General features: G+C 47.7%; 2 protein-coding genes across 4 annotated transcripts in view; both read right to left on the minus strand.

The window, feature by feature from the left end:
• DNAH10 (dynein axonemal heavy chain 10) overlaps positions 1-4,377 on the minus strand; it is a 132,177-nt gene extending 127,800 nt beyond the window's left edge. The window contains exons 1-2 of the mRNA XM_064578247.1: positions 3,472-4,377; positions 1,035-1,118 (exon numbers count right to left, since the gene is read on the minus strand). Coding sequence (XP_064434317.1) covers positions 1,035-1,118; positions 3,472-3,685 — 298 coding nt within the window. The 5' untranslated portion in view covers positions 3,686-4,377. The remainder of the gene's footprint in view (positions 1-1,034; positions 1,119-3,471) is intronic.
• Positions 4,378-6,943: 2,566 nt separating this feature from the next.
• Positions 6,944-15,742, minus strand: part of ATP6V0A2 (ATPase H+ transporting V0 subunit a2) — a 37,925-nt gene continuing 29,126 nt past the window's right edge. The window contains exons 15-20 of one of the 3 annotated variants that reach the window (XM_045887813.3): positions 15,071-15,281; positions 13,002-13,121; positions 11,386-11,502; positions 9,553-9,670; positions 8,949-9,120; positions 6,944-7,911 (exon numbers count right to left, since the gene is read on the minus strand). In XM_045887813.3, coding sequence (XP_045743769.1) covers positions 7,812-7,911; positions 8,949-9,120; positions 9,553-9,670; positions 11,386-11,502; positions 13,002-13,121; positions 15,071-15,281 — 838 coding nt within the window. In that variant the 3' untranslated portion in view covers positions 6,944-7,811. Of the gene's footprint in view, positions 7,912-8,948; positions 9,203-9,552; positions 9,671-11,385; positions 11,503-13,001; positions 13,122-15,070; positions 15,282-15,742 lie in introns of those variants that run through there. The other 2 variants (XM_045887814.3, XM_064578244.1) reach the window with 2 other exon arrangements.

The raw sequence follows: 15,742 nt of genomic DNA on the forward strand, positions 1-15,742 counted from the left end.
AAAAGAAACCAAGAAACAGACCCTTAACTATAGAGAACACTCTGATGGTTATCAGAGGGGAGGCAGGTGCGGGGACAGGGGAAACAGATGATGGGGATGAAGGAGGGCACGTGTCCTGAGGAGCACCAGGTGATGTATGGAGGTTGCAGATCAATATATTGTACACCTGACACTGATATAACACTCTACTGAAATTAAAAGTTTAAAAACTTAATACATGCAACTGCCCGCCCCCAAAAAGGGTAAAATAAAAAGTTTCAGGAATGAGGACAAAAAGAAAGCTCAGTTAGGTAAATAGTAGAAATACACTAGAAATAAAATGAAATCGTTCAACAACAACAAAAAAAGAAAGAAAAAGAAAAGGTGAGGCGGGAGAAGTGGGTCAAAGCCTGAAGGTGAAGCCACCGCCCCCCTAGACGAGGCACAGAGCCTGCAGAGGCCCAGCAGGTCGGGCCGCTCGGGGTACTTAGAGCAACTTCTCCAGCTCCGACGTGTCCGCTGAGGGGCATGAAAGCCTCCAGTCGAGCCGCAGATCAGCCCAAAGCAGCGGCGCGAGCGGTTGGCACAACGGGAAGGAAGCCGCGGCTACACAACAGGGCGCCCACCGCGGGTCGAGGGCTCCCAGGCGCGGCTTGCACAGGCCTGGGGGGTCCGGGCCCTGCACTGTCCTGGGTGGAAGAGTGCCCCCCCCCCGAAGTCACGCCGCCCAGACCCTCGGAAGGGGACGCTTTTGGAAAGAGGGTCTTTGCGGATGTGAAAGAGGTCATGGAGAGGGCAGCCCCTAAATCCGCTGGCTGTCGCCTTTACGAGAGTAAGGACAGGAAGACTCTGGGCCCCACGGAGGCCGAGCCGCGAGGGATGCGCGTGCACGTCAAGAGGGGCCCCGGCCCGAGGGGCAAGGCAGGTGCTCCCCCCAACCGGCCCACCCCCGCACGGCCCCCTGGGGCCTCAGGGCTGAGGGCGGACAGCCACACCCCGCTCGGTACCCCACACCGGTCCCCTCCCCCCAGTCGCGGGGGAGCCCCGCCCCTCACCTGGCTCACGCCCCGACCCCACTTTCTGGGCGTCCTCCTCTTCCTCCTCGCCTTCCTCCTCGGTGGCCACCGGCACGTCGCCCTCTTGACCGCCTCGAGCATGGAAGAAAAAGTAACACGTGGCTGTCCCACCACACGAGACACGTGAGGCCACTGCTCTGCGACAGCCCCCCCACCCCGGGCGAGGTCAGGGCGAGGACGCGGGAGCCCCTTCCCCTCCCGCCCCTCGCGACCCCGCCCCGCACCCTAAGACGCTGGGGGGCGGGGGAGACCTGCTCCTCTCGCGTGAAGACGGGCCTCGGGTGCGAGTTCCCGGGCTTGTGACACCTGCCACCTGCCCGGCTGGAGCCTTCTGCCTCCTTGCTCCGCCTTCCCTGCCCTCCTGCGCTGGCGCCAGTTTCTGAACCAGTGGTCACACCGGAATGTTCCAGTTACCCCAGACAACTTTAAGTGTTACCAAAGGAAGATCTGTGCAAATTCCCCAGGAGATGAAGGTCAAGGTCGCAGAATGATCAGATGGTTCCACCAGCCCCAGGAAATATAAGTGATCAACAAGCATAAAAAAGAGGCTCCACTCCACTGATTATTATTTAAAATGTCATATAGGGGACACCTGGGTGGCTCGGCCCATTAAGGGTCTGTCTGCCTTGGGCTCAGGTCAGGATCCCAGGGTCCTGGGATCAAGCTCCAGGTGGAGCCCCGCACTCAGCAGGGAGTCCGCACCAGGATTCTCTCTCTCCCTTTGCCCCTCCCCCACTGCGCGCTCCCTCTCTTTCTCTCTCCCCCCCCAAATAAATAATTCTTTTAAAAAATGTACTATAGATTAAGCAAGTGCAGCCCCCTTTCATCTATGGGATTGGCAGATATTAAAAAGACAATATCCAATGTTGGCAGGACTGTTGGCAAACAGGCACCTGGCCACTGTTGGGTGTGGGCCAGGAGGCCCTTTCTCCAGAGCAGTCTGGCAGCCTATCCATCGTGTAAATGCACACACCTAGGAAACCAGCAATTCTGCTTTTATAAACCTCTCCCACAGAAATACACAGGGTGCAAGGACGGATGTGCATTGTTACCTTGTTTGTGAAAAAAATACTATGGAAAGGTAAATAAATGTTCATTAATTAGGGAATGGATAAAATGTGGTATATCAATGTACTTAAAAACCTATAAAGCTAGGTAGTTCTATAGGTATTGACATGAAAAATTCTCAAGATGCATTTGAGGGAGACAAGTCACAAAATAATATATATAGTATGACTGATTTTAGAAACTTATTATATAGAGAAGATATAGATGATTGATTGATTGACTGATTGATTCAGGGAAAGATCTGGCAGGATACACGACAAACTAACAATAGTGGTTACCTACAGGAATGGGAGTAGGACTTAAGGGATAATGAAGGCTTGCTTTTTCACTTTTTACTTTGTATAATTCTATGTCATGTGAATTTTTAAGAGAATGCCCTTCAGTAATACTGTCATTTTTTAAAATTTAAGTGAGTCATTACATGACATCTACAGCCTGATTCCATTTTATTTTAAGAAATACACACTTACCAATTGGAACAGCATCTTGGGCTAGCTGCTCCTAGTTACAGACACCCCTCTTTCCTACCACCACCCCCACCAGCATCTATTTGTCTCCATTCATATAATTTTTAACTGGGAGCGGAGAGAAATCTTAACTGGGGGCAAGGACAGAAATAGAAAAGAGGGATGGTGGGGCGCCCGGGTGGCTCAGTTGGTTAAGTGACTGCCTTCAGCTCAGGTCATGATCTCAGGGTCCTGGGATCGGGCCCCGCATCGGGCTCCCTGCTCGGCGGGAAGCCTGCTTCTCCCTCTGACCCTCCCCCTGCTTGTGTTCCCTCTCTCGCTGTCTCTGTCAATTAAATAAATAATTAAATCTTTAAAAAAAGAAAAGAGGGATGGAGGGGCATGCACTGGCCCCACTCCAGGTCCTGTGAACAGACCAGAGCGCCATAAAGGATCCAATAAAGCTTCCCAAGTGTCTTCATAAGCAGAGAGTGACAGTGTGAGCCACAGAGCTGGGGAGGAGGCCGCCCTCCCCACCTCTGTCTAGAGCCCAACACCATTCTGGTGACTGCAGGATCGGCAGCGGTGAGTCTCTAGGGACAGGATGCTCAGCGGGGGATGCGTTGGCATCCTCATGACGTGGTGACGGTGGAGAGGAGCCAGAAAAGGAGGGAAAGAACGGGGAAGCGAGTCAGAGACAGCACAGAAACAGGTCACAGGCCAAGGCAGACTTCCGAGCACCCTTTCGAGGGTCCAGGAGTGACCCCGGGGACTGAAATCTGCTTCCCCAAGGAACAGGGACATCCAGCCGGGGGCCACTGGGCTAAGCAGGTGTCGGGGTACGCCGCTCGGAAAGCAGCCGCCGAACCGCAGCAAGTCCGCGCCGCGTCGGGGAGGCTCACCGATCTCCACCTCCACCTCCTCGGGCACCACCTTGCGGTAGAAGAAGAGCGTCAAGGCGCCCTCCTCATCACTGGTCTGGTTGAGGAAGTGCAGGATGAGGTCCTCGACCTCGCCGTCGTTGCGGTTGAGCAGCTCCTCGAAGAGCCGGGGGTCTGTGATGCCGAAGGCCGCGTACACGCGGTCGCGCATCCACAGCACCCGCAGGTCGTCCATGGCGCCGCGCAGGGCCCGATGGCGCCCTAGGAGCCCAGCGACGGGCGGCGTCCGTGGCAACGACGCCCCTGGCAACGGGCGCCCCGGCAACGGCCACCCGGCGCGCGTCCGCCGGGTCCCGGGCGCGCCCGCCCCCGCCCCGCGCTCGCAGGGGCGCGGGCCGGGAGGCCGGGGAGGGGGTGGGCGTGGCGCCGGGCCCCGTCCGGACCCGGGCCCGCCCGTCGCACCGGAGAACCGAGCGGAGCAGCCCGGCAGCACGCTCGCTCCCGGGACGCGCGGGGACGAGGACGGCCGGGAGCCGCCGGAGCGCTGTTGCCCGGGACAGCCGACTGCGGACCCCGGGGCCGCCTCCTGGCATCCTCTCCACCGCGGGCGAGCGTCCCGCCCATGGTGCCGCCAAGCAGGCCGAGACCAGCGAGGTGACGGAAGAGGCAAGGGGAGGTGGCAGGCGCAGAGTCAGAGGCGAGGCGGGACTAACTGCCTGAGCCCCCAGCCACCATGGACCAAAGGGCCTCAGAAAAGCAAATACTCTCCAAGAGTTCCAAGAAGGGGCAGGTTCACCCTTGCACACAGGATCCGGGAGGACAGTGACCCAAGAAGGGACAAGTGACTTCTGGCATTTGGGATCAGGGAAGGGGCCAAGTGTTTTGGCTTTCCAGCCATGTACAAAGCAAAAACACCCATGTTTTAAAAAATATATTTATTTTTCATTAGTAAAAGGAAGTTCAGTACTGATAGGAAGATGCAAAATTGTCCTTTCGTGCATTTGTGGAGCTTTAACTTAGTGACTGTGATTTCCCCCTCACAGAGCTGAGTCTCTAGATGACAAGGCTGACTCTAAGAACTCAGCCTTCCTGTTGGATTTTCCCATCAAGGAACAAGTGGAATGTTCGAAGTATTTCTTACAATTCTAAAACCAAAGCTCAGCATCAATGACCTGGCTGTTAGAAAACTATTACTTGGAACTGCCTTATTTTCATCATCCTGAAGTAAGATTTCTTAATAACCTTACCGGAGATAAACAAGATGGCATGCAAGCAAATTTGGCTTTAAAATTTTAATGAAGAAATTTACTGTTTTTAAATGCAGACTGCAGAACAGTTATAGAAGTTTTTTGTTTTCCAAAATGAATCAGGTCCGAAAATATCTGAATATTTAACTCATAAATATCATGAGTTACCTAAGCTATAATCTATGGCTTATTAAACTACTGCAGACTGAAAACTGAGAACAGAATGTTTTTATAAAATACCCACTCAGGAAATGAGGACACAGTGGCATTCAGTGAAAGGTGAGGCTCTTCAAAGTCCAATCTGCGATGAATGGAAAGCTCAACGTGATCATCAGAACAACCTTTGAGCTCCTTAACTGATCACAATTATGTCACCATGAGGACATTCCTTACCCTTGCAGGATGAAATCAAATTCTGTTTCCTGAAGAAATCCCTTGGATTTTTATTTTAGGACTCCATCAACACAGAGAATGAACACCTGAATGAAAACTGGAAAATGTGGCCGTCATGCCATTTATCATGACATGTCCTCTTTAGGAAAATAAACAGGTATTTAGCATCATCCAGACAATTGACCATTTTTCCTCTGGATATTTGCTATTAAGGGAATGGAGTCGGTCTTGAAAATTGTATGTGTAATGGTTCTACCAAACAACTTAAAAACAAAGCACAGCAACCACTCTGGTAACATGACATTGGAACCTATAGATTTGGGGGGGGGGGGGAATGTCCCCGGTGCCTAAAAGACACCATCAAACTCTATTTCTAGAGAGTTCACAGATGTTAGACTATTAATACATTCTTTTATATAACTATGTAGAATATAATACTATTACATAGGTTTCAATTAAAAAATGACTCTTCCCTCTCTGTTCTATATCATGATAAGAGGTGTTACTTAGAATTACCAACTGGCCCATAACAAGTTACCAGAGGGGGCCCTAAAAAATTCCAGCAGACACCACATTGTCTCTTGTTTACTAATCAGTTAATAGTGCGCTGAAATTGGGGGTTTCCTAGGGATGGATCAGTTACCATTTTCTTACCACAGTTCCTTGGAATAAAGTAATAAAGATGCCAACTGGTGGGGGACAAGTCTGCAACCTCGGCAGCATTATTGAGATTTTGTATTCCCCCAAAAGAAGTGTCCAACCAACAATACACCTTTCCAGGGAAACAACTCTGAGAACAGAATCAATTCCCAGAGTCTCATCAGCATCGTTTTAGGTTTGATACTGTAATAGGAGGAACAAAACCCAGCCACTCCAAACTGGTTTTGGGTAACAGCTCCCAGAAGCGGCATGGAGCATTTACTACACTTAGAAAGGTTTAATGGTGGAGTCACAATTACATCAGCGTGCTCAGTTCCTGCCTCTCAGCAAACAGGTCTTGACATTACTTGAGAAGATACGCTTAGATTCGGGGCTACCACAAGCTCAGCTTGGAATGAAAATTCCAAACTCTGCCACTAGCCAGGTGAAGGAGTATGGTGACAAACAGGCCTTTTCATGTGCATTCCTCAAAATGTTAAGAAAGTGAGAACACTGCAGATTTCTTTTTGAAAACAGTTACCTAAAATCAATTACAGTAAAATATGAAAAATGAACATAATTTACAAGAATATAGATCTTCCTCGACTTACGATGGGGTCTCATCCTAAGTTGAAAATGCATCAGGTGAAAAACACACCTCACCTAGCGGCCACCACAGCTCAGCCCGGCCCACCTTCAACGTGCTCAGAGCACCGACGTGAGCCTCCCGCTGGACAAAATCACCTGACTAGGCACTGACGGTGACAGACGATGCACGTGGCGTCTGTGACCCTCGTGATCGCGTGGCTGACGGGGAGCGGCGGCCGCTGCCCAGGATCACAGACGGAACAGGATGGGACCGCGGATCTTAAGCCCGCGACAAGGTCTAGATTCAAAATTCCAAGTACGGTTTCTACTGAATGTGTTAATCGCTTTGATGCCATCATTAATTCAAAATTCATTAAATCAAATGACTGTTAAGTCAGGGGCTGTCTGCACCGATTAAAATGTTCAGTAGGACTGACCCAAATTCATTCAAAACTAAATGTCAAGTGAATAGATTAATTTAAACTAAAGATTACAAGAATTAATTTTCAATTGATCCGAATAGTGTTTGAAAGTTTAACTCTTAATACCTTTATCAGACCTTTATTTAGAATTAGTCTGAAAGTAAAAAATTATAATTATCTATTCTCAAGGACAGGTGCAATCTCTTCATGGTAAAATATCTTAATTTATATTTTGTTATAAAAATATACAAAACACTACTTTTTCTCTTCCCTTCACTCAGTATAAACCCCTTTTGGTTCAGTAACATCAGTAACATCAGCCAAGCTGGTCTCGAAGTTCAAATCACATCCATATTGTATCTTCTACAGTCACACTGGGTTTTAAGGCTCAGTATACAGTTTATCTTTCAAACACTACAATTATCATAATCGGTTTTATATAAGGATAACAGGGTAAGAATATTTTTAAAAATATACAAGTGCGATAACCATCTGTTGTACGTTATTTTATCCCATTTTCCCCAATTATTAAAACAAGGCAAAATTGTAGAAACAATCCCCTACTTGCAGTTCTAGATAGCATACAATAAAAAAATGTTTACATACTTTTAATCAAGCAGAATGTGAATCTTTTGATTATCCGTCATTAAATTTTTTAAAAAACTAAACTTCAGCTGTTGGAAAATATTATCTGACAATGTCAAGCGACAGAATAACTTTTTTTTTCTAATAAGGTGAAAAGGAATTGAGTATCTAAGACCATTTTCACTTAGCCATTCAAAACCGCTTCTCTCCTCCAAGCCTGTATTTTTAAAAATAACTTTAACATAACTTTTGGCCTTAACTTATATTTACTCATCGTAAAAACTGAAAGAAATTTATCTATCTGAAATTGATAAACTTTACAAAATATTTAACATGAGGAAGAGGTATATCTTACAGAATGATTTGGCTATATCATAAGGCAATCAACGAAGACGGAATTTTTCCTATCGTAACTCTGACGTAAGTGAAATTCTGTAACATGATAATTCTCCATAAATTTGACAGCTTGTTAGATACGGCAACTCGATCATGCCATGTCGTCACTGAATTTCGACGAAAGTAGTCTGAATGAGAAAGGAACAAATTTGGTGCCTGCACCAACGTAGAACTTGTTCTGAAATTCTACCCTAAAAAAAAAAAAATTTTCAGTTTATTAATGAAAGATTGTAACATTTCCTACATTTCTTAAAACAACATGTATAAGTTAAAAAACAAAAAAACAGGGGCGCCTGGGTGGCTCAGTCATTGGGCATCTGCCTTCGGCTCAGGTCACGATCCCAGGGTCCTGGGATCGAGCCCCGCATCAGGCTCCCTCCTCCTCAGGAAGCCTGCTTCTCCCTCTCCCACTCCCCCTGCTTATGTTCCCTCTCTCGCCGTGTCTCTGTCAAATAAATCTCTAAAAAAAATAAAAATAAAAAACAAAAAAATTAAAAAGTTCCTGTGCTGAAGTTGCTTCCATTCCGTACATCTTTTTTTTTTTTAGATTTTTATTTATGTATTTGAGAGAGAGAGCATGACAGAGAATGAGAGGGGGGAGGGTCAGAGGGAGAAGCAGACTCCCCGCCGAGCAGGGAGCCCGATGCGGGACTCGATCCGGGGACTCCAGGATCATGACCTGAGCCAAAGGCAGTTGCTTAACCGACTGAGCCACCCAGGCGCCCCATTCCGTACATCTTGCACAAATGTTTTTACTTAAATAACACACACACACACGCACACACACCCTGCCCCATGTGGCCTTTCTTGGTGTATGATGGAAACACAAACCCATCACACCACCTCCCGCACTCCACGCAGACACGCCCCCCTCCCCAGCCTGGCACCTTCACACACAGACAACTGATCTGAGGCATACTAGAAACCATTAAGAAATATGTAAGAATTTTACTTTACAGCAAGATCAAGTAACCTTTCAGACCCCGAATGAATTGAAAGTATTATATATACAAAGGTATTCAGCAAGCATAAACTTCTACTGGCCAGTGATAATACTTCAGAAACAAAATACAATTTTCACTCGGGGGATCTGAGTCTAGATCCCAGGGTTGGGAAGGCAAGAACCAGCCCAAATTAAGTGGCCATATTTGTGTGGGGTTCAATGTCTACATGTGGGGAAGGGGTTCTTTTTTCAAATAACAGCTTCAAAGCTAAATTTCGCGCTCACCAGTGGAGGCGTATGGCGTGAAGAAATGCAGAAAGGCCTTCCATGATCAAAAGGACGAAAACCGTCAGGCCCGCAAAGAGAGCGACCACCGGCAGCAGCAGCAAGACTCCGTAAGTGGTGTCCACTCGGAGGCCCACGCGCACCAGCAGGGTCCACAGGACGTCGGATAACTCTGCGGGGAGGCGGTTAGCAGAGCTCACTTCCGTTTACACACGCGGGGTCGCTGCAATGAGCTCGTGGGACCAGGTTTCCTTCTGACAATTCCGAATCATTATCCACGAACTAATATACATACTTACATAATCTAGATGTAATCTGCTGCTCGTGTAAAAGCTAACCAGCCCCTGATCATCTCACACCCTGAGGAAGATGGGACATGCCAGAGAAATCTGAGGCCTGCCTGCCAATGAGAGAGCTTAAGCCAAACCAGGGTCGGGTCGGCTCTGTCCCCACACGATACTAGTTCGCACAGCATCTGAAAGATGGGACTGGGCTTCCCTCAGAAATGTGAAATTTCCCACAGTGCCTCCCGAGGGGTTCACTGTGGCACTGTGGGGTGTCTCAGCATAGAGTTGGGGAACTGCAGGTCTAAGCGAAAACTTACGTGCGTGAGCCAAACTGAGAGCCCAGAGCCTCAGGTATGAAGCGGTGTTGGAGATGCATCCCAGACAGTACTCGATGGAATGAATCACTTGGGTCATTAATATTTCTCCAAAATTAAACTGGGAGAGATCACACAACAGGTGTTAGATCCGGTATATTGCCCGTGTGCTCCCACAAGTTACCCGTGGGTCCACTCTCACTCCCACGCTCTCGGTGAGAGAAGTGGCCTCTGGGATGGTGGGGAGAACACGCCGGAGCATGAGGAACAGTGAATCAAAGATCTGAGCTCTACTCACAGCTCTACCACAGACCGACAGAGTGGCTCCCCCGGCCTCAGTTTCCCACAGGGCACTGGACTGGAACTGTCCTCACAGCCCAATGTGACTCAGGAGCTAGACTCCGACTGACTATGCATGTCTGAGAGACACATGCAAGCCCAACAAGGAGAAACTGTGAAGAGGAGACCCTGACGGCAAAAAAGGCTATATGGCCCCGTGAAGGAGGCCTCCAACACTCTTTCCAGCTCTGCTTCTTGGTCTTTTTTATGATCCTATGAATCATTAGTCGTCCCAAATTAAAACACTAAATTACATCATAATTACAAAATGTTGATTCTAAGAAATTTTGTTTAGTCTTTATCAGATGGCCAAATGAAGTTTCCAAGAACACGAAGCAAACCAGAGTAGCAGAAATGGCTCAGTTGTATCTGCCCAGGACTGTGCCTCCCTTCTCTGTGGGGAACCTGCTTCTTCCACCATTCACCCCATCCCCCAACCACAGCTGTCATGGGCCTGACCTGTGTGTCCCCCTCCAAATTCCTGTGTTGCAGCCCTAACCCCCAGTATGACTGTGTTTGGAGATAGGGCCTTGAAGGGAGTCATTAAGGTGAAGAGAGGTCATAGGGGTGGGTGTCCTTACAAGAACAGACACATGCCCACAGAGGACAAGGCCCTGTGAGGACACACTGAGAAGGCAGCCATCCACAAGCCAAGGAAGGAGGCCTCGGGAGAAACCGGCCCTGCCAACATCTCGAACCTGGACTTCTGGCAGTCGATTTCTGCGGTTATGGCGGCCCATGCAGACTACTAGAGCTGCTGTTATATGGGGAGGGCAAGTGACCCCCGCCAGGCAGTCACAGTACTTCCTTGGGATTCTTCCTAATATAACAATCAGCCCAGAGTGCTTTTCTCTCTGACCGAAAGACTGAAGAAAATAAGCTCTGGGCTAGCTGTGGCCAAGGTTCCAAAATCGTGGGGCCAACTGGCTTCAGAATGTAAAACAAACTTTCAAAGAAAAACCAACCCAGAATTCTTGGAACTGGAGACCCGGAAACCAATCGTCCTGGAGCTAGCATGGCTCCTGTCCTGACGTGAGCCAGTCAGCAGACTCGCCCTGAAGCCAGTGTCAGGCAGGCCTCCTCCTTACATCTACGAAAAAGTTCTGAGACAAGATTCTTCTGAAAGCAATGCTCATGGCACCTTAAGTTACTTTGCAGGACAGCGTGTAATGTTAACACTATAAATCCCACTGTACGGTTGAAAAAACAAAATGAGAACCTTCCTGACAAACAGATGACCAAAGCAGCATCTGGGAAACTTTGTGTCACAGGTGTTTGGGGCTTGTTTTTTGTTTTGTTTTTTTTTTAAGATGATTATTATCATTGTTCTAATGGTAATTATCTCTATGAAAGCTTCACTTTTTTTTTTTTTTTAAGTAAACTCTACGCCAATGTGGGGCTCGAATTCACCACCCCGAGATCTACCGACTGAGCCAGCCAGGCACCCAAGAGCTTGGCTTCTAATCTAATGTTACTGATAGTAACAGAGAAGATTACCTCTTCACACGTCATTTCTCTACATCCATCTTCCATTTGGTTATTTCCTTCTATGTCTTGGCTTCCCAGCAGAGAAACTTCTTCCTCGCTATCCTTCCTGATAAGTGTGTAACCACTCTAACAACAACCAAAAGAATGCAGAGTCATTGCCTTTAAAATCATAAGGATGTGACAAATCCAAAGCCAGAGCCCCTTCATTTCTCTTAATGATTCAGCTCTTTGAGAATAAAAAAGTTGTTCAGAGACTCTTAATGACAGAGAACAAACGGAGGGTTGGTGGAGGGAGGTGGGTGGGGCATCAGCTAGATGAGGGATGGGCATTAAGGAGGGCACATATTATGATGAGCACTGGGTATTGTATGTAAGTGATGAATCACTGAATTCTATTCCTGAAACCAATTTTACCATATGTGTTAATTAACTAGAATTTAAATAAAAACCTGAAATAAAAAAAATAACATTAAAAAGTTGTTTACAAGAACATGAGCATACCACACCTATTAAGATGGCCATTATTAAAAAAATAATAAGTATCATTTAGGGTGTGGAGGAACTGGCCCTCTGTGCACTGCTGGTAGGAATGTAAAATGGTGCAGCCACTGTGGAGAACAGCATGGTGGGGCCTCGAAAAATTAAACACAGACCGACTATGTGATCGAACAACTCCATTTCCGGGTACGTATCCAACAGAATTGACAGCAAGGACTTGGACAGATTTCCAAACACCTGTGTTCACAGTAGCATTACTCACAATTGCTAAAAGGCAGAAACAACACAAGCATCCACTGATGGATGAATCAATAAGCAGAATGTGGTCCCGCCATGCAACGGAATATGACTGAGCCTTAGGGAGAGAATTCTGACACCTGCTGTGACATGGATGAAGCTGGAGGCCATGGTGCTCCACGAAACAAGCCAGGCACAAAAGGACAAATCCTGTGTGAGTCCGTGCCCTGGAGGAGCCTGGAGGGGTCGAACTCACAGCAACAGAGGGCAGAGTGATCGGGGAGGAGGATGGGGAGTCAGTGTTTCGCAGGGACAGGGTCTCAGCTGGGGAGGATGACACAGTTCCGGAGATGGGACGGTGATGGCGGCTGCACAGCCCTGTGAATGTGCTTCACACCACCGAACTGGACACTCAAAAATAGTTATAATGGAAGCATTTGTTACGTCTATTTTATCACAGTAGTTTTTAAAGAAATAAAATGAGGAAGCGGACACACAGGAAAAGTCTAGAAAGAAATCTAGCAAAATGGTGATCCTGGCTCTAGCCGAGGGACAGAGGAAGGCTCTGCTTTCTCTACATTCCCTGTTTTCTATAATTTAGTTATATTACTTACATGAAAAAAAACACTTTAAAGAAAAGAAAGTCAAGAATCCAGAATAAGGCACAAAAACGCTTTAACGATGACCACCGTGCCGAAGGACTGCGCTCCAAGCCGCAGCGGACCCGCTGCTCGGGGGGCGGCTCCACTCGTCCGCACACAGCAGGCTCGCCGCAGAAGCTCCTGCAGCGCAGGGAGCACCTCGGAAAGGTGTCTTCTGGACTCACCTCTGTGTAACGAAAACCGGACTCCGCTCGCCACCTGCAAACACACACCCGGACTCGCGCTTACCCTGCTCACTCCGAAGCAACTGCGCCCATTGTGCAGCCACAACAAGAAGAGTGGTTTTCCCAGGAAGAGAACAGGGACGGACAGCGCCGTGACGGCCAGCAGCAGTCTCTGGACGTGCTCCTGTGGGCGCAGAAGCGGGGCAAGTCAATTAGGATGCAAAGACGTGCGAACAGGGTCACTGGTGCACTCAGTGAGTGAAGACCACGGACAGTGTCTCCTTCTTCACAATAACAAGGAACAGAAGGTAAACACAAGCCAAATTCTATCTGCCAGTGGATCTTTTCCTAAACTCCTAGCTGAATTCTAGAACCGATGAGTAACACTACTGACAGAGTGGGGAAGTATCATTCAGTTCAGATCCATAAGGAATGAATAAGAAAATTCTAAACAGAGTCAAACTCCAGCTAATAATTTTCTGAAAATACCATTAAGAGGATGAATACAAACACAAGCTCTTCATTTTTTTTTTATATTCTTGTTCTGTTTTTTTTTTTTATTATCATTTTAAAGATTACTTGAGGAATGTGAGGACACAGTTAAGCGGATTCACTTTTACATGAGAAGAATACTAAAAGAGGATTCAGAACAAAACTAAAAAATTTTCTTTAAAAAGTAGGGATATTTACAGTTACCTAAAAATAAATCGAGAGCAAAGCATATTCACACTTATACAGCCACTGCAGTTTGCATGATTTTAAGGGATCTGTAAGTGGCTATGAAAACAAATGACCAGGCATCACACTGTCCCCGGCTTCTCCCTCGTCTGTGGCCGTCCTCACGTTCGTTACACAGATTCCCAGAGCCGTATGCGCTACGTGGGTACACATTAGGAGGAGGTAGCAGACTGGGTTAACGTCTGGGCCCCACTGGCCGCTGAGTGACCAGGTCTGCCCTGAGCCACCGGGACGGCAGCACCCACCCCGAGGGCTGCTGTGAGGTAAGGAGGAAGAGTCACAGGAAGCACGCTTTCGGGCGTCCAGGACATGTATAAAGTAGTTCCCTTCGCTGACCTTTCTGACCACAGCACCTGTGTCCCACTCACCTCCCTGCTGGCCGTTCATCTCATCTACGTCGTTCTATAAAGGCTCAATGAAATAACAACGAAATACAATTTAAAAACCACAAACAGGAGAAACATAAATAAGTAAGAGTTGAAACTCAAATAATTCAGAAAGGACGTACGCACGCAGCTCACAATGGAGCCCACGGTGCAGCAAGCTGAACCTCAAATCCGACTTAAAACGTAGCTGTCCGTGGAACGTGGAAAACAAAACCAACGCTCCGTTTGCAGGGTCACCAAGGTTTTTAAAGAACAAAAGCAAAACCTACAGCTCGAGAGGACAGAGGCTGCGACAGTGCTGATGGGGAGCATCTGTCCACGCCGGCAGCAGCATCCTCCGGGAGGGGCGCCGCGGCCCGCCGCACGCACGAGACCGTCCGCCCCGAGCGAGCACGGCACGGGCCAGGCACCTTCCCAGGGACTGGATCGTATTAACTCTCGGCTACTAATGCGGTCCTGTTTTCACTCCCATCTTTACGGACGAGGGAACTGAGGCACGGAGGAGTCAGATTATGTGTTCACAGTTCCATTTTGAGGAAGTGACAGAACAGGGCTTGCAAGCAGGGTCGTCACCCGAGCCCACGTTCCGCCACCATGCCACAGTGCGGGTGCACGATTCCAGAAAAGCCAGTTTGGGAGAGGGCCCACGTGCTGTGGTCCAGACGCCAGTTCCGTGATGCCCAGGCTTAGTCAGAGACTGATTTTAAAGCAACTAGAAAAACAGGGGGATTCGCCAGCCCTCAGAAATCCTCTAGAAATACACTTTCTTCCCAGCAGTTCTGACGGCTACTGAGCGGCAGCGAGTTCTGATTATATTGCCCAACCAGAGGCCCCAGCACAGCTTTCAGAGCCAAGTGGTAGCTCTTGTGATCACATCCAGAGAAACGGAAAGCACCTACATGCCCGAGAGGCCTGCAGAAAGCCCCTTTAGTCATCCACTGATCAACACAAAGAGTCTCTCGGGAGAACTTCCTTTAAGTTCCTAAGAGTGGAAAAGAACATTACCTACCTGCCCTGAGTAAAGACCGTTTGTTCCACTAGCTGGGAATAAAAACATGTTGATAAATTCAATCAGAATGCTGGGAGCAACTCTGGAGGTTTCTGCTGAATAAACCAGCCACTTATAGATGATCATAAATATGAGGTATCCAAAGATGCACAGCATGAAGAGAAGTTCTGGGACGGAAACCAAATAAATATTGAACTTCTTCCGGAAATGCCTAGAAAAAAAAGGAATCGATCAAACCCCAAGCCAGTTTGGAGAGTAAATTACTCTTCAATTCTTTGTGACAAGGCCTATCTCAGCAGAACATCCTTCGTCTTCTGATAACTCATACAGGATTCAGATACATCCATGAAGAAAACAGATGTGAGCACAGTGAAAATGCTGGTGTTTCACCATCAGGTCCAGTTAGAGGAAGAAAATATAACCTCTTCCTCTTCACACACTAGCTCTAGTAAACAAAGAGTTTTCTAATTTATAAAATGAAAAAAAGAGTATAGCAAAAATTAGTTCCGGAAATAAACTGAATGTATATGTTGCATGCCTCCCTCCCTTGAATGTCAAACTCCATGGGGGCAAAACCTAATCTCTGTCTTCAGCACCACTCGATTCCCGGAGCCTAGACCAGTGCCCAGCAGTACTATACACTCAATAAAAATAAGTATCTGCTAAATAAAT

This window comes from Mirounga angustirostris, unplaced genomic scaffold (genome assembly GCF_029215605.1).
Source record: "Mirounga angustirostris isolate CCGP_5_RB_7025 unplaced genomic scaffold, mMirAng1.0.hap1 SCAF_14, whole genome shotgun sequence".
In the NCBI taxonomy this organism is placed as follows: domain Eukaryota; kingdom Metazoa; phylum Chordata; class Mammalia; order Carnivora; family Phocidae; genus Mirounga; species Mirounga angustirostris.